The following is a 21,065-nucleotide window of genomic DNA, read 5'->3' as shown; positions in this document are numbered from 1 at the left end:
AATTGGTTCCCTGTTATGACTCCTGCCTCCCTGTTTTCCCCATTTGTTCTGAAAAATTGTATCCTCCCCTCTGCTTGTACCCCATTGGTTGTTTTCCCTTTCCCTGCCTTACTCCACCCCCCCATAAAGGGGGCTAGCCCGCGTCTCCTCAGCGCTTTTTGCTGGTTCCTGGTTCCTTCTGCAAATAAGCGTGTTGGAACTCACACCAGAAGCCCCTCCCGCCTTCTTTGCCTCCGGGCTAGCGCCAGCCTGATCATCGGCTGCCCGACGACGTGCTTCCTCTGAGGAGGAGCCAGCGCACGCACCCATCTCACGCTGATTCCACTGAGCCGTCCAGCGAGGACGCTGTGGAGGCCAACGCTGCATCCCCTCTGCCCGAGGGCACGCCGGGGCTTGTGCTGACAAGCCCCCGGTTGCGTTAGAGAACTTGTGCCTCCTCTTCTGTGTAACTCCTCATGTGCTGCAGCTCTTGCCACAAGCTCACAGGGGCAGGGTGAAAGCTGGGAGATGGGAGAATGGCACAGAGAGATATGCACATGGATCATCCCTGTCTCTAATCCTTTTGTCCCTTTGTTCCTGCTTCCTAGTCCATTTGGCAATTACAGCTCTGGTGTTTGGTACAGGCTCTTCCCTGGCCAAGTCTAGCTCAGCACCCAGAATATCTGAAAATCCCTGATTAAAGAGGTATTACAGCTTTTTCTCCTCCTCAATTCACACATCTTTAAAAAATGCTGTCTTCAAACAGCTCTTTAAAAAAGGAAATATTTTCTTCATAATTGGCTCATCAAAAGCCCAATACCTCTTGCCCAGATCATTCATTCTTGGAACTTGTGCTTCAATGAGATTTTTGATAGGCAGTTTATCTAAAATACCCTGAAATATCCTTAACTGCTATTCCAAGTGGATACAGTGTGTCCCATATGGAGTCAAATTTTGTATTCAATGTCAGAAATATGTGACAGGTGGTGTACCCTGCTAAGAATGAGGATAAGCCTGACAGCATGGAATATTCACCACAGACAGTGGATTTGTCATTTCCTTTGTTTATTGCTACTTTTGAGGCTTTATTGAAAACATGCTCAATGACAGGAGATTCTGAGGTTGTTCACTACCCACAGCCTCCAAAAGGGATCCTGTCACTGAAACAATAAAGCTAAATAGGTTCAGAAAATAAATAAATTTTAAGAAAGGAAAAAAAAAAAATCAAAATTTTTTTACAGAACTGCTTCATTATGCACTGCCCAGCAGGGTCCATCCTCCCTTAACAGTGGCCAGCTCTAAAGACAAGAAATAGAATCATGTGACAGATACTGCAATGAACTCAGGTAAATCAGTTTTGTGCCCCTACTGTCTCTTGGAATAGAGTTAACATTGAATGATAGGAAATATTCATGTATTGGTGAAGGGAAAAATAAGAATATTGATGCCTATAAAAAATGACTTGGAAGTGGCAGCGGCATTATAAACAGTAATATGATGTGAATTACAAGCACTTGATACAGAGGAGATGATATATTGATTTTCCTCATTCCACACTATGCATGTCACTAAGATCAATGGAAGTCACATACCTATATCAAGGAAATTATAATATGTGGAATTATTTATAGAATGGCTGCTTCAGGTACACACTAATTGCAGCATCATAATGGGCCAACTTATGACTGAGGACAAAGCCATCTATTACATATTGTAAATGATAAATCTTGCATTCCCATCATTGCTTCATTCACCACATTTTTCATAAGTGAAAGGAAGATATAACAGAAGGATTCTTGTATAGCCTTTTTTTTTTTAATAAAGAATCAATAAACATTGTATAGTTTATCACTAAAAGACAACGGTTCCACTTACAAACGAAGTCATTAAAAACCGGCTACTGGCAGTATTTTCCAAAACAGGGTTACGCAATGTACACCAAAGCAAAGATGCTGAAACTTCAGGAATCACTTCTGGATTGCTCAAAATTCTGGGGACCCCAAAGAAGCTGAAAAGCAGCAGCACACAGAAGTTCAGCATCTCCAAACTTCTGACGGCAAGAAAGCAGGGATCTGTAAGCACATGCTTCCCTTTTCCAACAGTCAGCAAAGCTGTGTCAGCACTGGCAGGAAAAGAAAAAGCCTTACAGCTACACAGGCACCTTTATAATTTTCATATCTCAAAATGATGGCATTTCCAATAAAGGCTGCTTTTGAATCACCATTTACTTCTACAGCTCACTTAGTTTCACAGCAGTCTCTATCTCCTACTGTTAACTCTTGAAAGAAGCCTTTCAAAGATCAATCCAATCTGTTAGGATTCTGGATGTTAAAATTGAACTTTTCATGTCTACTTGTTCTTTTGAAAGGCTTAAAAGCAATTTATGGCAATCAGCACAAAGGGATTTGATTGACAAAGTTTAACAAAGTGATCTAGAGAAGATTCATTGAGGAAAAACTGCTAAAACTGTGAATTCAATGGCAAATAGTTTTTCTCTGCCTGCCCTTGAAACAAAATAGGTTCTTTTAGATGTGAAAATAATTCTAAAAGCTCCTAAAAGTACCTAATGAAAAGTTTAGAAATGCATAGCATTATCTTTCAAATCTGCAAAAGTAATCAAATAAAATGAAACTACAAAAGGACAAGTACCACAATGGCTACCAAACAAGTCTGTTGACCTCGTTCAAACAAACCTCAAAAACACAGTTGCCAAACTTCCCTCAAGTGAAATACAGGACATTTAGCTGAAACACCTGTGGAAATTAAGGGGTTTTTCTCCTCTCCTTTGCCTATTTGCTCTTTCCTTCCCAGTTTGTTGTCTCAAATTGCCTTTCTCTGCAATTCTGCTTTCCCTGTCTACCGACAGGAGCAGTGCTCAGCTGGAGGGTCCCTGCCAGGCCACCCAGGCAGCAGTGCTGTGTCCATTCCAACACTGCTCCAGAGGCACTCCAGCAGTGGGCAGTAGTCCCTGCTGAATGTCTGTGGCACCAAAGATACAACCCCCCTCCCCCCCCCCCCAAGATAGATCTTAAACTGCCAGGCCGACTCCCATTGGGAGCACTGTGAAGTACTGTGCTCCCATTTGACATTTTTACTCTTCTGTTCTGAATTTTTGGGCTTGCATTGACCAACTCATGAGGGGAAAAAGAGCAATTTGGGAGGGAAAAAGAGTAATCTGGCTGCTTTTCTTTTTTTTATATTTTATTTTTAAACCTCCAGTTACATGGACAGTGTTACACTGAAAACAACTAGCAGAGTTAAAATATTTATTAATTTATTTATTTATCCTCATGGTGCAAATTATTTTGTATGCTACTGCCACTACTTGCAAGGTCTTTGCTTTAATAGTCATGCAATCCTACCACCCGAGTAAAAATTATTGCCTCCCATCAAACACACCTTTCACCTACTTTAGTTCACGTTTGAAATTCATTTACAGGGTAGGAGCAGGATAAAGCTTTTCTCTGTTTGAAACTACAGCATAACCAATAGATTTTACATTTTTGCAATGGTGCTTCAACCTCATACATCCATCTGCTAATTTAATTTTTAAGTATTATTCAGATTTTTTTGTCTTTAGACCGTTCTTTTGTGACTTCAAATTACTGTTATCTGCAAATATAACTAATGTGTTAATCTTCTCAATTTTCAAATCAGTCACATGATATAAACCCACTCAAAATCATTCACATTTTGATCTGCAAAAACCTACTAGATTTTTGTACTTGCAAGTTAGGGGTTTTTTAAATTATATTTATGTCTGTGAAAATTTTCCAATCCACTACTCAATGCTATTCTAACATTATGATGTTTTTATATAATTAATTAGTTTTCCTGGTAACTTACTGTAGCTTACACACTTTTATGTTTATTGGAGACATAACAGAAAAAAAAAGCATTTGAAATGCCAACACAAATGAAATTTAACACAGAAAACTCAGAATTCATTAATGATAAAAAATGTAGTTATGGAAGACTGCACACAAGTCATTCACTCACTGAATTACTGCAGAGACTGAGGGATTTATGCAAGGTAACAACACATACAAAACAATACAGCTCAGTTCAACACGCCACATTTCACTGCATTAGCAGCACCTTGTGAACCAAACCTACAACTGAGCCATCTCTGGCCATTTACTCTTTATAAAATTACCTTTTTTCCTTTAGAACAGCTACCTTTGCCAAAGGACAAAAGGACATGTGGGTAAGCCTACAGTATTAATCGAGACATTAAACACCTAATAATAATAATAAATATGAATGGCAATAATAAATATGAAGGTCCAGAATTACCCATTACAGACTGTAAACACGATTGTTTACTTCATATGATCTGTGCAAATCCACCATACAAACAATTTGTGTTTCACTAAAGTCCAAGAAAGATATGATTCAGTTACTTCTGTGCAGGCTGACCAAAAGATCTTCTATCAGTTTTACAGTGACCTTTGTTCTATGTTATTCTAGTGTTGTGGATACATTTTTAAATACTCCTATAGAAAATATGATTAAAACTGTTATGATATGATTAAAATCATATGATTAAGCTCACTAAAACCAATGATGAAAGTTTCTTTGGACAATCTAGCATCTGGATTCATTTTATGATCAAAACTTGTTTGCTCAATAAAGTTTTTTATTCATCAAAGACTCAGGTAATGAGAAATCTTTACATCTTTTAATTACACATTCCTGATAACATCAGCCTCAATTTTCTGTTTAGAATAAAACATCATTTAATTAACTTTTTTTTAAAGCACAGTAATGACTTTATCAGATATTAATGGCAATCACCAACAGTCCAAACTTAGTTGGATGTTTCTTTTCAATAACACAAACTAGGAAGAATTGCCATCTGTAACATATGCTTCTTTTGCTTTCACAGTATTTGTATAAATGTTATACAAATTATTTAATGACTGTGTAAATGTTTTTAAAAAATACCCTCAAAACTGAAAAAACTTTTTTTAAAACCACTGCTGTTCAGACTGCTGCTCAGATTCTACAGTCAGTGAGCTGACACTCTGAAGGTTTCACATCTCTATCTCAGAAACTGTTAATTACTGATAAAACACACAGCTGCAAAGACCCTGCACTCCAGAGGTGACTTACCAGTGGTCAGGCTGCTGCTCAGACTGTGCTCAGCCAGGCCCGGGCTCTGCTGGGCATTTACAACCAGCTTTAGACCCTCTGTGCTTGTGGTCCTGGCCTAGCTCAAAGGGCACTTTGGAGCATTCCACCTACCTCCTCATGCAATCCAGCGCCCGAATGAAGAAGTCTTTGTGCAGCTGATGCTCGTCCCTCAGGATGGAGCACTGCTCCAGTGTCACCGACATGGATGTCCTGTCTTTGGCACTTTTGCAGCAGGTGAAGCGCACTCCGTTCAGCTTCCGGCAAATCTGAAACACAGGCAGGCCCCACAGGTTGGCCCTTCTCACACCAGGCAGGCTGTGCAGCCCCTACAACTCTGCAAGCCCAGAAAGTGCATACAGAAAGCTACAGTATTTCTCAAGAAGCAAGCACCTATTAAAAGTTAGTACCGGTGCATCCAGTTCCTGAACTTGAAATAGGACTTCTGTTAGCCTAGGCTATAAAAAAAACCCAGTTCCTTCACTTAATCTAGTGACCACCCTGCTCAATGAAAGCTTAATTGTCTGAACACCTAATGAATAAAGAAAAACCTTGATAAGTCTTAACTCACGAACATGAATGCAGCAGACTAGCTTCTTGTGAACATATTGATTCAGACACATCTGAACTTAAATAGTTTTTATTTTCAACAGGAAAACTGTTCAATGTGTGACTCACAATTAATAAAGTTTAACACAAATGACTGCCATGGATTGTCTACTTTTACTTACTCTTTGAAAAATTTATAAGAGAAACATGACATTTTTGAGGATAATTTCTCCCCTTAAGAATAATCTGTGGTTGTACCAGTTCATTAGTTTATACTTCGGTTTCAAACAATATTTGACTAGAAGAAGAAAAATTTGAAGGAGAAATGCCATGCCCAAGTTTGCATCTACCTTTTCACCACATATAATTTGTCCTGAGAAAAGGTAATACTTTGCCTTGCTTACACCTATCCCTGGAGAATCATAGGCATATCAGTATGAAACCCCAAAATATTTATGAGAAACATAAACAAGGCAAGGCAATAAATTAGAGCAGCAATCATCCAAAGGAACCTCCCACATTGGGTATCATGGGAGAGCTTGTAGGATGAAACTGGAACATGATCTCCATAGTGCCACTTCAGCAAATAAGCATTTCTCCATCTGTTAAGTGCATTCTCAGGAATTCTATTAAAATCAATGTCCCAGAAAATACTTAGTCTTTAAGGCCTTTGTGATACCATGGTGAGGACAATCTCAAAAGTTCAATTCAGGGAATCAATTAAGGGAATCATACTTAGAACCTGAAGAGGTACAGAGTAGTGAAGGAGAACCTATGAGTGTTTCTTCCATCCCGTAATTCAAAATTTTAAAAGTGAAATCTGTTTAAAAATTTGCACAGTTGCACTGGGATTTAAATAAAGTACTATACGATAATTTTCTTAAATAATGCTGTGAAAGGAGTGTTTAATTGAAGAGATTAATTCTCTTTACAATAGTGTCTTCGGAAGTCCATGAGTCATGGGGGCTATTCAATGTGAATGAGTCATTAAAAAAATTTAAAAGATAAAAAACCATAAAAAAATAAAGTCATAGAAGATCCCAGGCAATTACTCTGGATGAGTGATGGGCTCTGATGTAGGGAGGACACAGGAGGAGAAGAAACAGACTTAACTTCTATTAGATTTATTCTTACAGTCCTGTTATATCAGGGATTACATGTAGGTCCAGATACATATGTGGAATCTCATACACCTACTGCAATAAAAAAGTGATATTGCACAGCTACTGCACTGACAAAGTTATATTCTTACATCCTTTTCAAAAAATAAATGGAACATAACACAACAGTGTGTAGATCAATGGAACCAGAAATACACATTTGAGAAAGTTAAAGTAAGGGAACCTAAAGAGAAATAGAATTCAGTGAAGGGAAAACCTGAAGCATTTTGTTATATCCAAAGAATGCTTTTTACCCATGAAATTATTTTCAGGAAACCCTGAAGAGATGGTAAAATACAACTTTCTATACCCAAAGATTTTGCACATTCTGGCATATTCTTTGTAACTCATTTTATACTGTACCTTCTACTTTTTTAAAAGCAATGTTTCATAGTAATTGCAGGACTGGTACTGCAAGAAAACCTTATATTTTTACTTACAAAGGATTTATACTGCAATAGCATGTGATAATATTTATTGACCACATGGCAAAATGTTATTAGTAATGTGAAAGTTACAGCAGTGTTATTAATACAAAGACATAGTTCAAAGACATAGTTAAGATTGTCTTTTCCCCAGTGTTAATAAAAAGTCATGGAATTTGTTATTAATAATTTTGTATCAAATATTTATTTGCCGTGAAGGGTATATACATTTGAAAGTCTCCCAAAACACAAAGCCTTGCTTCACTTTCAGCAGATACCAAAAACTCCCTGCTGGTATAAGACGGCAGAGATACCAAGGGTACTTTTCTAAATATAAGACAACTGCCTGGCTGAATTTCACATTCCTGAAAAGCCTGAGCTCTTTATAAACATCTAAGAGTTCTTTTCCTGGCCTTTTTTTTTAATATGTATGCGCAAACCCCATAGAATTGGGAAACAGAAAGGAATTATGGGAAAAAAGCAAAGTAAGTATTAATCATTGTTAGATAAACAGTTTTCTTTGTGTTCTCCCTGTGTCTGATTGTCTGTCCTTTGCATCTCTTTTGCAACAGTTATTTGTGAAATTAATTTAATTACAGAAAATCAAAAGCTGAATGTAGTAATAGTAAAAAAAAGCCAGAGCAAGCAATCATGTCCCACATCATACCTCAAGGACATGACAAAAAAGAAATTATTTGGAGTAATTTTATATTATCAAAGAATGGATATGAATCAAATAGCTTGAAATCTGGCAGGTTCTACCAGTTTAAAAAGTGCAAAAAAGAAATTATCTGCAATTTAAGTGGAGGAAGAAGAGATGCATTTATGAGTGGAATGAGTGACTATGAGAAATGGGTATGTTAGAAAATTATTTCAGCACATCTGCCTACTTTAACCAGTGAGTTCTCCAATCATATCCTTAAAATCCATTGCACTTACAATATCAGCAGGCTTATGAAAATTAGTTCATCATCATCAATTTCTTTGGAACAAGAGAGCTTACCGTCGCAGCCAGCCACATGATTTCTACATTCTTTCTCTTTTTGGCCTGGATATTTTGATGAAGACTTCCTAGCAATCCCTTTAAATCATTTTGTTCTTGAAAATGGGGCAGACCTGGAAAAAAAGGATGATAAAGTTGCTCATTATGATAAGGTTGGTGATATGGTTGTCCTGACTAAAGAATGCTCACGGTGAAGAACAGGTCTATTATATACAGCCTTGTTTGGGAACACAGGATGGAAATTACCAGCTAAATATTTAAGGAATAAGCAAACCTTATGTCTGAGTATTGGGTTGTCCTTCCTAAGATACTCATGTGGAAAATTAAAGTGTCTTCAACCTTTATCTTATAAATGGATGGTGAAAAACAAAATCAAATCTCTGCTGTAGTTCTGTTCATCAGCTATTACAGACATTCAATGGAAATCAGAAAAAAAACCCTGAATGTATTACAACCTGCTCTTTGATGGGATGATTTATTTTATTTTAAAGTAAAAAATTTTGGTTTTGTTTTCAAATTGATACATCTCATTTTTGTTTTGAAATGTGCCTTAATTTTGTATATAATGTAACATAAGATTAAACAGCACTAAGTATCCCCTCTGAGGTTTAACAAAGTGTATTTCTCAGTCTGAAATTAAATGGGACTTTATTTTGAAGTAGAAAATAATTTCAGGTTTAGTTAAGATGAAAAATTTTACCTGTTTGTTCTGGGTATGGCATCTAAGATGAAGTTTAATTTGTCCTACATCTCTAGCAAAAATTCAAGAGTAGGTGATTTAATTTCCTCCTCTGTTTCATATGTATATATAGGAGGGTTTTTTTCTAATGTAACTTTTATCTTCACTAGCTTTGAAAATCAGTAGAAACAAGCAGAATCTGTTTTCTGAAATTATTTCTTCTCATGGTGGTGAAGTAAAAAGAAGCTTAATTATAGTTATCACCAAAAAAGAAAGGCTCAGAATCAACTGAGACAAAGTAAAACTAAATTGGTAAATGAATACAGTTTCTTCAAGGAGAGAAAGTAAATTGTCCATCCAGTGAGGGGGGAAAAAACCAACAACCCAGGCCCCAAACCCAAGCCCAAAAGACTTATACTCAATTGAAAGAATAAAAATGAGAGAAGTATTAATGAAGGTCAATATCCATTCTCCTAACCTGATCCAAGCTGGAATGATCCCTCTTATCAACAGGCTTTTAACTTTTACATCTAATAAATTCTGTAGTTTCCCTTATCCATGATTCATAGTAAGAAGTAATTTAAATATATTCAAAAAGAGCGAAGTTGCTTTACTCATACTGTGCTGTCTAAAAACCCCCAAACAAATAAAGAAACAAATGAACAAACAAAAAAAAAAGGGAGGAAAAAGTACAGTCAAACTTGTTTTGCAATAATGTCAATGTGGATTGTTTTAACTGTGTATTACAAGTCCTGATTGTACACTTAGATTATGCAGAACACATAAAAACACATCACAATCTGCTAGACTATTACACTTATGGCTGCATCTGTTTCTTTAAAACACAAAGTACACAGTGACAAAGATGCTTCGAGATTATGTAAATGTATCACTAAACACTTTATCGCTTCTAGGCAGCTTTCCTTTGGTCCACAGCAGAAAATGAAGCATCTCTGAGGGGTGATTTCACCACAGGTAAAGCAAGAGTCTCCTAATTTATAGTACTGCCCAATCAGTTGCACCTTGACTGGAAATGATCAATTGCTTAAACTCCTTGGGTCCCCCACAGTATTAAACCATCAAATCAGGCTCATCGATTATAAGGGGGAGGAGCCTGGAAGTACCAAACAGCCTTTTTGTTTTCAGTTAATTATCTACTACTGAACAACAATCTAACATTTTTGGACCCTTAGTATCCTTAGCTTTTGTTGGGGTTTTAAGAGGTCTAGGTTTTTTTCTGTTAAAGGAATTTTTTCCCCCATACTGTTATTACGACGACAAATCGCTGGGTGCTTAAGAGAGACAAAAGACCTGGCTGCTCCTTTTGTTTCACCTGGGTGTGTGGGCATTTGGGTCTCCAGCGTTTGGACAGAGAGGAGTCAGCTTGCTTCGGCTGCTTTTCCTTGTGCTGGAAAGCCCCGGGATCCCAAAGCCGCCTTCCCTGCCCCGCTGGAGGCCGGGCTGTGTCCGCCTTGCCCCGCTGCTGCTTCCAGCCTTCGCTACGCTCGCCCTGCCTGCCCAGACCTCCGGGGGGTTCCCCGCTTGGATACATCACATCTGCCACCTGGGATTTGTGCTCGTCCCTGCCGTTCCAGCCTGCTGTTCCCGAGAGTCCGGCCAGACACCGGGGCCAGCTGCCCAGGGGTTTGTGAAGCCTTTGTTCCATCCCTCCCTGGGACCCCAGGCCACCAGTGCCGCGTGCTCCCCGAGCTCGCTCCGGAGCGCCCCCTGCAGCCGCGGGGGAACCATCGCACCTGCCCTGCTCACCGGGAGCCGCCAGCGCCCCTGCCGGCTGCGAGCGGAACTGCACCCGAGGGGAAAGGGCCTGACAGCCGAGAAGGCTGGGACTGGGTTTGTGATTGTTTGCTGTTACTGCCATAGTTATTGTTATTTGTTTGACTGGTTATATATATAATAGTAAAGAACTGTTAATCCTATTTCCTACGTCTTTGCCTAAAAGCCCTTGATTTCAAAATTATAATATCTCGGAGGGAAGAGGGTTGCATCTGCCATTCCAAGGGAGGCTTTTCTGCCTTCCTTAGCAGACACCTGTCTTTCAAACCAAGACAGCTTTTCTATAAAAGCAGTACCACATGGGTCCCTCAACCAGAGCTATATTTGGCCAGCATTTTGGTAGGAATCTTTCTGGGAACACACTCCTATTTTCAGTTTCTGATAAAAGAACATAAGATATTAAGAAACAGGTGAATGATGGAGTGTATGTTCATCTTAAAGAAGATAGAAAGTCAATGTTTGCTTAGTTACAAGCAAGAATCTTACTGGCAAGGGAAAATACAGACATGAGAGGAAAACTAATAGCAAAGGTGGCAATACCTTTCTGGGAGTGGAAAATTGAATTTTTTATAGGGAATATATGAATGAAGCAGCAGGCGAGGGAGGCTGCCAAAGGTGGATGCAACAGCCTGGCAAACAGGGCTGTGAGTCCTCAAATTCTGTTGGGCTTTATGACCACCGTCTGGAACTAACAGCTTTGGGAACAGGGTCCTGCATTCATTTTGTAGCACAGATTTGGCACTACAGGAAATTATCCGGAAAGGTGGGACAAAACCATCAAAGAGCCTTCAACACTGAATGCCTCTCACTTGGCTACAGCACCGGGGCTGCTGCCAGCTCTGTATGGAGGTTTGTCCTCCAGAGGTGGGGGAACAGGGGAGGGATTAAAGTTGTCCCCCAAATGAACAAGTTTGAGGGCTTCACTTTTTTCCCAGCGGGCTGGTTTAAAAGGCACATTCCTCCAAGGCAGAAGAGTGATTCTGTATAATGGCAGGCAACTACTGGGAGGGCAATGGAACCAACAGGTGCTTTGTGTTCTATAAAAATTTGTATAAAGAAGAGACTCAGATCTTTAAGGTAGAGAAAAAAGAAAGAAGAAAGAAGGTTATAATAACCAGAAAAGAGATGATGAACTAGACAAGATTAGTTCTCAAAAGCCTGCACAGTCTGAAAGAAGTCCAGGAACTGTGTGGCTCACTAATAATCCTGCAGGAAGGCAGTACAAGTTTAAATTCTGTTAATGAAAACCGCCAATACTATCTGCATGCAAATTTGTGCATTTATATAATCGAAACAATTTATGAGGTAGCAGATCTACCTTAGTCCTAACTCTAGACGAGGTTAGTTTTTCAAGGATATTTTCTTGGCAAGATTCCCCTGAATTAATTACCCAACTTGTTGTTTCTCTGTAGACATCCTAGAAATACTAGGTCTGTGGGTGGATGGATGGGCATCCTGCCCACCTTTTAGGAACAGAGCTTTTGTTTCTGTCAAAATTATTAACAAATTAAAATAATCTTGATATAAAAGATAAACATGTATTCATACACAGTGACATATCAAAGCTTTACACAGGATTTAAAAATCAGGCTCTTAAATCTGCAACATTTGAGACTATAGTTTGGGCATTAAAACTACTTTAACAGGATTAGATTGATGCAAATGTCTTTTCAGTCCTTGCTTTCGACAATCAGAGTTAAGAGCATAGTAATATTTATGATATCGAATTTCTATAAAATTGGCATACAGGGCTTAGTCTAATGAAACCTTGTTATTCATATTTTGATGATGTGGCTCTTTGCCTGTATTTGCATCTGCAGATTTCTCAGTGATTCACCAAACCTCAATACATTTTCAGAATAAGAACAGAGGGAATGATCGAAACTGATGACATTTCCCACTGAATATTTCTGTCCAAATACAGTAGATTCAGACTGTCCTTTACTTGAAATATTAAGACACTTATTATTTTAATAACTTAAAATAGCTGTTCAGTTCATCATTACTCTGTTTCATTCTCTCTGTAGTTTCTGCTGTGGCATTGGGCCTGAATTCATTCTTGACATCAGCAGGGCTGTGTACAGATACAAAATGTTTAAATTTATGGAACAAGTTATGTGATTCTGCTAACATTACTGTCTTATAACCTTTTACCCATCAAAGCTTTTCAAAGCCATCTGGATATTGCATTGTTTTGTACTCACAATCAGGAGGCATTTTTTCCGTAAATAACTTGTAATATTCTTTGAGAAGTTCTAAGTTTTCCTGGTTAATGTTTTCCTGCAAAGTGGTATCTCCAAACCTAAGAAAATGCACAATAAATTATGAAAAAGAACCCAAACCCACAAACCAAAACAAAGATAAATTATCCTTCACCATTATCTTTGCATAAAGAAATAACTTTGATTTTATATTGCTTGTTTTATAGTGCTGAATGTATTAGATTTTGTCAAACGTGCAGTAGTTAAGTTCTTGTGTGCTTTGGAACTAATTTTTGGAAATGAGATCATCACTGATGGATAATTCATCCAAAAATTTATTAACATAGTAATCCATTTACAAATGTGCAGTAAGGCACTTATTATTTTTGCCCTCACAAATCCTGAATAAATGAAAAAGCATCCTGGGGGATTCCAAATGGGACCATAGGCAGAGAACACCAACTCCTCCATCTCTTACTGCTGCTGTTGCTTAAGTATATGAATTTCTACAAGAGCTGGACAATACTGAAGAGACGAGACACAAGATGGAAGAAAAGCTTATCTACAAACAAACTATAGTTATAGCAACAAATATCTTTCTCTCTAAGACCAAGATTTCTACAACAGCCAAGTTTCACCCTCCAAAAAAATAAATCTCATGGTACCTCTCATGGTACTACAGGAGATGTGATTGTAAAGACAGGAATGTCCCCTGGGCAGTTAGGGCCAAGTTTTTGCATTTCATCTTTAGAATAGCTTTGAAATTGAAACGGAGGAGTAAAGGAAGAGAGGCATGGGCAGGTAAGTGAGAAACTCAGGTAGAGAAAAGAGGACACAAACCAGAAGATACCAAATATAGTGCTACATTGTGTACAAGTGAAGCAAATATTTAAATTGGACAAAGAGGGAGAAGACTCGGCTACTTCCTCAGTAGCCACTGCTGCACTGTCACATGAGAATGTTTCCTTTAAATCAGAAATAATCTCAAGTGTATTCTATCAAAAAACAACAAAAAAAGGAGACGTTTTTATCTAATAGAGTAACATTTCCTAGAAATTTGCCACAAAAATGTTTTTATATTCTCATGTTCTATATCCCACAAAAGCCCCCATATTTTTAACCAAAAATCATGTGGAGTTTTCAGTCTCAAAAACAAATGTGCAACTTTAGGAGTTAAGCAATATTTTTAATTAAGACAAAAGCAGACTGTAACTGCATGTAGGAAAGCTGCTTCTGCATTGAATTGATTTGCTTGGTAGATATTAGTACATATTCATATTTATAGATATGCGGGTATTATTTTTTCTCTCATGGCTTTCTTTGTGCACAATGTAAAATGACCACTGTGAACAGTACCTCCTGCCACTTCACCTGCAAGCCAGGCATTTTTTCATGCCAACTCCTCTACAAGTCCCCATGTAATCAGGCCATTTTTAAACCTTGTCAAATCTTTCTTCAGAACATTTGTAACACTCAATCCCTCCTGCCTATCCTACCCATGTAAGCTCTCACCAACTTGCTTCTTGGTTACCACATACTGCCTTCTCTCTTATTTTGGAAAATTAGATGTGCCCCACTCACAACTGTCATGCTTTTGCACATTATCACTTTTGCCATGTCACTTCTCTCAGCACTTTCCTCTTTATGGCATCAAGAATAACCTATTTTCATTTTCAAGAAGTTCCCAAATTCTCTAACCAACTACCCAAGTCTTTCACCAGTAAAATGCCAGTTCATACTGTCTTTTCATTCAGTCTATGTCTCCCATTTCAATTTTCTGCCTAAATTTTCTCACATATCACCACTCATCTTGGAAAAGTCTCCAATAAACATCCACAAACATACCTGATGGTCTTCTTTAACAGACTGATTTTACTTGGCTCTCTACAAAGAACAGGAGGTGAAACTCCTGGGGTGCTTAAATTCTTGCCTATTGTGCAGGTTAAGGATTTTCCCTGCCTCCCTCTATTTCTCCAGCTATACTTTTGCTCTTGAGCTTCTAGCAAATGCAATCTAAAGACAAGTATTATGTATTTTGGATGCTATGTTAATAAAAGCAGCTAGAAAAAAAAAGTTTAAAAAAACTAGCTGTCTGTGTTGACATCTTGACTTCTACCTTGCTGTTTTAGCCCTGCACAAATGTGGTAATTTAACATGACCGACAGATACACTTCTCTTGGAAGAAAAAATTATTACGTTGGTGAAACTTTGACTGTTATTATACTAATTAATTAGTTTCCAGCAATCTGTTGCAGAGGAGTAATAATAAAATATCAGAACTTCATCAGCTTTCATGTTTCTACACACATACTACTAATGCATTCCCTATTATTACCTACCCCTCCACAACCCTGGAAAAAAATGGAAAAAAAAAAACCCTGAGAAAATTTATCTAGCATATGACTTGTCCAGACTCTTCAACCTCACCTTTAAGATATAAGCATTTTTATTTTTCAGACTCTTGTTTGAGAATTTCAAAGTACTACATACAAACAAAATTCTGCATCTGTGAAACAGAAATCCATTTTGCATCTGTGTCCAAGAGAAACATGGCACCAACTCTGTGAAACGAAGCCCTGCTTATGGTCCTATCTTCATTTGGACTTTTTCATTGTTCTGCATTGCTTCACAGCCTGTGATTATTTCCTTTAATGCCTTTTAAAATATACACTAAGTCAATGTGAGACGGTCCAAGAGCAAATAACAAAAAAGATTTCTTTTTAATCCTGAGAGATATCCTGTACCAGCATGTAGTACTTGGACAGAAAACGAAACATGACTTTTTCTTACCTCTCTGCCAGTGTTTGCTGTTCATTGATTCCAACATTAAAGAGCACTGGATACATGCGAAGCAGCTTTCCTTCTTTAATCTCTTGTGGCAGCAGCTCAAACATCTTTGCTGGAAGCTGGACTTCTATAATGTAATGTTCACTAGGAAAAATAAAAACAAGAATAAGGATGGGGTTCTTGATTGGTTTGCTTAAAATAATCTTCATAAATTATAGAGAATGTGTAGACTTATAAATCCCTCCCTTTTTCCCTTAATTGAACCATGAAAAAGGATGATTCAGCTTGCTTGTCTTCAGAGCATAACCAAGCTATATGAAGAAAGGCAGGTAACCATACACTAACTTCTTTACTGAAGTGAAAAGAATGAAATTACTAAGACAGAAAGCAGCAAAAAAATCCTCTGCTAGCAAAATATCAATAAGAATACCTCAACTCTTAAAATGCATCTTGCTGAGTTACAAAAACAACTTCCTTCCAAAGTAACAACTTGATCTGGTATCTACTCTAAAAGTAATATGAGCAAAAACCTTTCACAAAAACTCAAAGTGAAACTGTTTTCTTCAGTGGCTGGATTTTCTCCCTGGGTGAAGAAAGCATCACCAATAACAAAATTGTCTCCGTGAGCATAATAATTGAAGGCTCATTACACAAACATGAATCCTGTTTTAGGAGAAGGGATATGATATATAGTAGATTATATTTGTGTTTGGTCTGACTTTATGAAAAATGTGCTACTTTGGCTGCCAGGCCAAATTCTGATCACGTGGAAGCCCCAAGTTGGATTTCACCTGCCTTTGAGAATGGATGCCTGACCCCACAACAGAAACAATGGGATGCTGCTAACTTTGCTTTTATTGTTAGAGCAATCAGTCTAATCAAAAAAGAACAGACTAGAAGCAAATCCATTTGTTTCCAGGATCTGGCATTTTAATCAGCGAGGGCTGACTGATAATGGAGACTGAAATTTTCACTCCTGCAGAGAACATTTGGAATACGACACCACCACCAAGGGGTATTATAGCAACAGGAAGGAAGGAAGATCTATCCTGCCTACAGAAGCCAGGCCAAGGAAGTCACACAAGTTTTGTATGTAAATTTAAGATGGATAATTGTTTGCACCTATTTAAATAATCATGAAGTCCCTCCAACTCTTATTTCAATCTTATAATCCAACTCTTATAATCAATCACATACTTGCTAAAGAATAAATATGCCATCTGGATCACTGACATGGAGAATCTGGGTGAGAAAAGACAGAAAACCTTGATGATAAAGGTCAGTTTCTGCAGTAGCTCTGACACCTTTGGCAAGCTTGAGGGACGAGTGGCACCAGCTCAAGTGTTTGGATAAACAGGTTCCACTTGGAAGAGCCAGTGGTCATGTTTAAAGTTTATCCTGCTCATGTATCTGAGAACAAAGTAAAATGGATCCAGTGCAGACCTGTGACTGCAATATAATTGCATTCAGCAAGGACAGCAGCATCTGTTTAGTACAGGCTAGAACTGGCATGCAGTCTTTGAGCAGATGCCAGATGTTCCTGACTGAGAGGGAGTATCAGTCCTGCATGGACAATACATGTCTGGGGGGGAAACAAAGTAGTTCTACTTCCCAGGTAAGTTTGTGTCTTGTTTAATTAATGTGCAAGAAGTAGAGAGCTAGCTAAAAGGATAGTAAAGAATGTGGTTCCCATGACCTCTCTGGAGGCCAGTGGGCCGGCCTGCTGGACAAGGAATGAAGGGAGTCCTATGGCGGGACAACTCCTAGGTTCCTTTCTACGTTATGCTCTGTTCTGTTATGTTAATGTACCCCAGTCCTGCTTCCCTGGTTGGCTCTGTTGTCCGCTCCACCCCTTGTTACCTTATACGCCCCATTGCCACGCCCTCAGAGTTTCTCTACTGGTTCCCTTACCCTGGCCCTGCCTTTACACCGCCCCCTGCCCTCAGATCATTGGTCCCTGGTGCTCTCTCCGCTCCCCTATATAACCCTGGCCCCCCTCATTGTTCAAGGCCTGCTTCTCTGGAAGCTTGCACAAGCGTGGCTGTCATAAATCTCTCCCATAGAACCCCATGCAAAGACCCTTCCTGCTCCTTCATCATCGGACTGTTTTGCGAGCTATCCGATGTATGTGTGTACATGTGTGTGCAAGTGTGGTGGCTGCATCGAGCGGCTTCCTCCTGGAGACGCTTTTGGGAAGGTTGTGGCACTTTACCATCCAACTCCACCGCGACAGACCTCTACATAGCAGCATTAATTCTCAGCCTGCCTGAGAGCCCTCCTGGCTGCCGTCAAGTGCTACCAGAACACTCCTGTGATGGAGTGCTTTGATGAACTTGAGAATAAATGTTGGTTTAGTCTAATTCAAAGAGCACGCACTACAGAACCAAAATGCCACCAAATCACTGCATTGTTACATTTCACTACTCCCAAAATCACTACAAATCTCTGCATGTGAAAGAACATTGAGAAATGCTGACCTTTATGCTTGATAAATTAGCATCAGAACAATTTGAGACTTTCCCCTTGTCCTTTCTTTTCTTTTTTTTTTTTTCCTTTTCAAAACACTTTTGAAGTCTTAGAGATAATCCTTGGTAATTTTAAAAAGTCTGTTACCAATTGCGCAATGAAAACAATGCATTTCTGACTATGTAACGAAAAGACTATAAAGCTATGACAGAGCTGTTTAGAAAGTCCAGAAATAGGACTGAAGTCAGGTGAAGAAAAAAAAGGAACAATTCAAAGTACTGAAATCCGGAGGACTTGTTTGACATCAGTTTACCAAAGATCTTACAGGTCTATGATTCTACTTAAAGAAGAAAAAGCAATACAACAGTAGATTTTATTATCATATGCTTTCTCTCTTTTACGGCTAGATTCAGTGCAGAGATATTAGGTGATTTTGGCAGGAGATGGATTAGGTGGGTACAACATTTTCCAATGAGATGGAAAAATCAGTACATACTTTTTAACATTTAATGACCTTTCAGGAAAAAAGAGTAGAGAAATCAAGCATGTGTTTTAAGAGACTAAATAATAAATCTTCATCTATTTAAGAAAAAATTCTGTAAGTTTAGGTCTTAAATATTTAAATGTATCTTATTTGCCTAAGCAGGACTGCTTAAAAATATCCCTCTCTAACTTTCTTTGCATTATTCTCTAATATTTGTAATCATCACATATGATGATAGACGAACACTTGTAGTCCTGTTAGAAGACTTCTAAAAAGTAGCCCCCAACACAGCTCGAGGTCATGGATCCTGCAGCTGTTTTGAGTTGGCTGAAATTGCACACCTTTAGCTCATTGCAGCAAACCCAAAACAAGTCATTTACATGGACTTTGCTTTGTAAAAGAAAAAAAATGCACACATGGTCAGTCACAGCAACTCAGCTTGGAGGTTCTTTACCCAGCTCTTCTTTCAGCTGAGTGCAATGTTTTAGATCACTTCAGTGTGGTTTTAAGTGTTGGTCCAGTTTTGGGCTTCCTTGAAAACATGGTGTCAGTGACTGATACCTCAGAATTAATGTGCACAACGGTTTGGGCCGGAAGGGACATTAAAGATCATCTTGTTTCAACTCCTCTACTGTGGGCAGGGACACCTTTCATTAGACCAGATTGCTCAGAGCTCCATCCAACCTGGCCATGAGCAGTTCCAAGGATGGGGCATCAATAACTTCATAGTGCAACCTGTCTGAGTCCCTCACCACCCTCACAGCAAAGAATTTTCTCCTAACATCTAATCTAAACCTGCCCTCTTTTAGTTTGAATCCATTCCCCCTTTCCTATCTCTCCATGGCCTTGCAAAAAAGTCCCTCTCCGGCTCTCTTGTAGCCCCATTAGGTACTGGAAGATACTGTAAGGTCTCCCTGGAGCCTTGTCTTCTCCAAGCTGAACAACCCCAAGTCTCTCAGTCTGTCTCCACATGAGAAATGCTCCAGCCCTCTGATCATCTTCATTAAGTCCTCTGGACTCCAATAGGTTGATGTCCTTATGTGGGGTCCCAGAGCTGCACGCTGCAGTACTGCAGGTGGGGTCTCATGAGAGTAGAATAGAGAGGGAAAACCATCTCCCTTGACCTGCTGGCCACACTGCTTGTGATGCAGCTCAGGATATGGTCAGCTTTCAGAGCTGCATTCTATCAAATAAACCCACCTAGTTGATCTAGGAAAGCCAGTAGACATAACCTTTATGGACTTGCGCCATTCTTTTGATACAGTCTCTCACAGTATCCTTTGGGACAAAATGTCCAGCACACAGCTAGATAACTGTGTTATGTGATGGGTGAGCAACTGGCTTACGGGTCAGGCAGAAAGGGTTATAGGGAATGGGGTGACATCAGGCTGGTGTCCAGTGACTAGTGGGGTTCTGCAGGGCTCCATCCTTGGTCCTGTGCTCTTCAACATCTTCATTAATGACCTGGATGCAGAACTCAAAGGAATACTAAGTAAGTTTGCTGATGACAGTAAATTGGGAGGAATTGTCAACTCCCTCAAGGGCAGAGAAGCCCTGCAGAGAGACCTCAACAAATTAGAGAGATGAGCAATCATCAATTGCAAGAAGTTTAACAAGTGAAGTGCCAGATTCTGCACCTGGGATGGGGCAACCCTGGATGTATGGACAGACTGGGGAATGAGAGGGTGGAGAGCAGCGCTGTGCAAAGGGACCTGGGGGTCCTGGCTGATGGAAAGTTGAATGTGAGTCAGCGGTGCCCTGGCAGCCAAGAGGGCCAGATGTGTCCTGGGGGCATCAGGCACAGCATCGGCAGCTGGGCAAGAGAGGGGATTGTCCCGCTCTGCTCTGCACTGTGGCGGCCTCACCTCCAGTGCTGGGAGCAGTTTTGGGTGCCACAATATAAAAAAGACATTAAGCCATTGGAGAGGGTCCAAAGGAGGGCCACGAGGATGGTGAAGGGGCTTGAGGGAAAGGTCTGTGAGGAGTGGCTGAGGTCACTTGGTCTGTCCAGCCTGGAGAAGATTGAGGGGAGACCTCATTGCAGTTTTAACTTCATCACAAGGGGAAGCAGAGGAGCAGGCACTGAAATCTTCTCTGTGGTGACCAGTGACAGGACCCAAGGAAATTGCATGAAATTCTGTCAGGGGAGGTTTAGGTTGGATATCAGGACAAGGTTCTTCACCCAAAGCAGTTGAGCAGGTTGAACAGGCTCCCCAGGGAAGTGTCACAGCACCAAGCCTGACAGAGTTCAAGAAGTGTTCGAGCAAAGCTCTCAGGCACTGGGTGTGATTCTTGGGATATCCTGTGCAGGGCCAGGAGTTGGACTTGATGATGCTTGTGGGACCCTTCCAACTCAAAATATTCTGTGATTTTGTAAAGAATGTTCAAAAAGTGCATATTTTGGC

General features: G+C 39.4%; 1 protein-coding gene across 9 annotated transcripts in view; it reads right to left on the bottom strand.

The window, feature by feature from the left end:
* Positions 1 to 21,065, bottom strand: part of INPP4B (inositol polyphosphate-4-phosphatase type II B) — a 312,437-nt gene that overhangs the window by 28,330 nt on the left and 263,042 nt on the right. For all 9 annotated transcript variants that reach the window (XM_032108397.1, XM_032108395.1, XM_032108396.1 and 6 more), the window contains 4 exons: positions 15,714 to 15,854; positions 12,927 to 13,024; positions 8,250 to 8,362; positions 5,227 to 5,381 (listed from right to left, as the gene is read on the bottom strand). In XM_032108397.1, coding sequence (XP_031964288.1) covers positions 5,227 to 5,381; positions 8,250 to 8,362; positions 12,927 to 13,024; positions 15,714 to 15,854 — 507 coding nt within the window. The remainder of the gene's footprint in view (positions 1 to 5,226; positions 5,382 to 8,249; positions 8,363 to 12,926; positions 13,025 to 15,713; positions 15,855 to 21,065) is intronic.

This window comes from Corvus moneduloides, chromosome 5 (assembly GCF_009650955.1).
Source record: "Corvus moneduloides isolate bCorMon1 chromosome 5, bCorMon1.pri, whole genome shotgun sequence".
Taxonomy (NCBI): domain Eukaryota; kingdom Metazoa; phylum Chordata; class Aves; order Passeriformes; family Corvidae; genus Corvus; species Corvus moneduloides.
The sequence above is the reverse complement of the archived record's forward strand: the minus strand, read 5'-3'. Positions and strand labels throughout refer to the sequence as shown.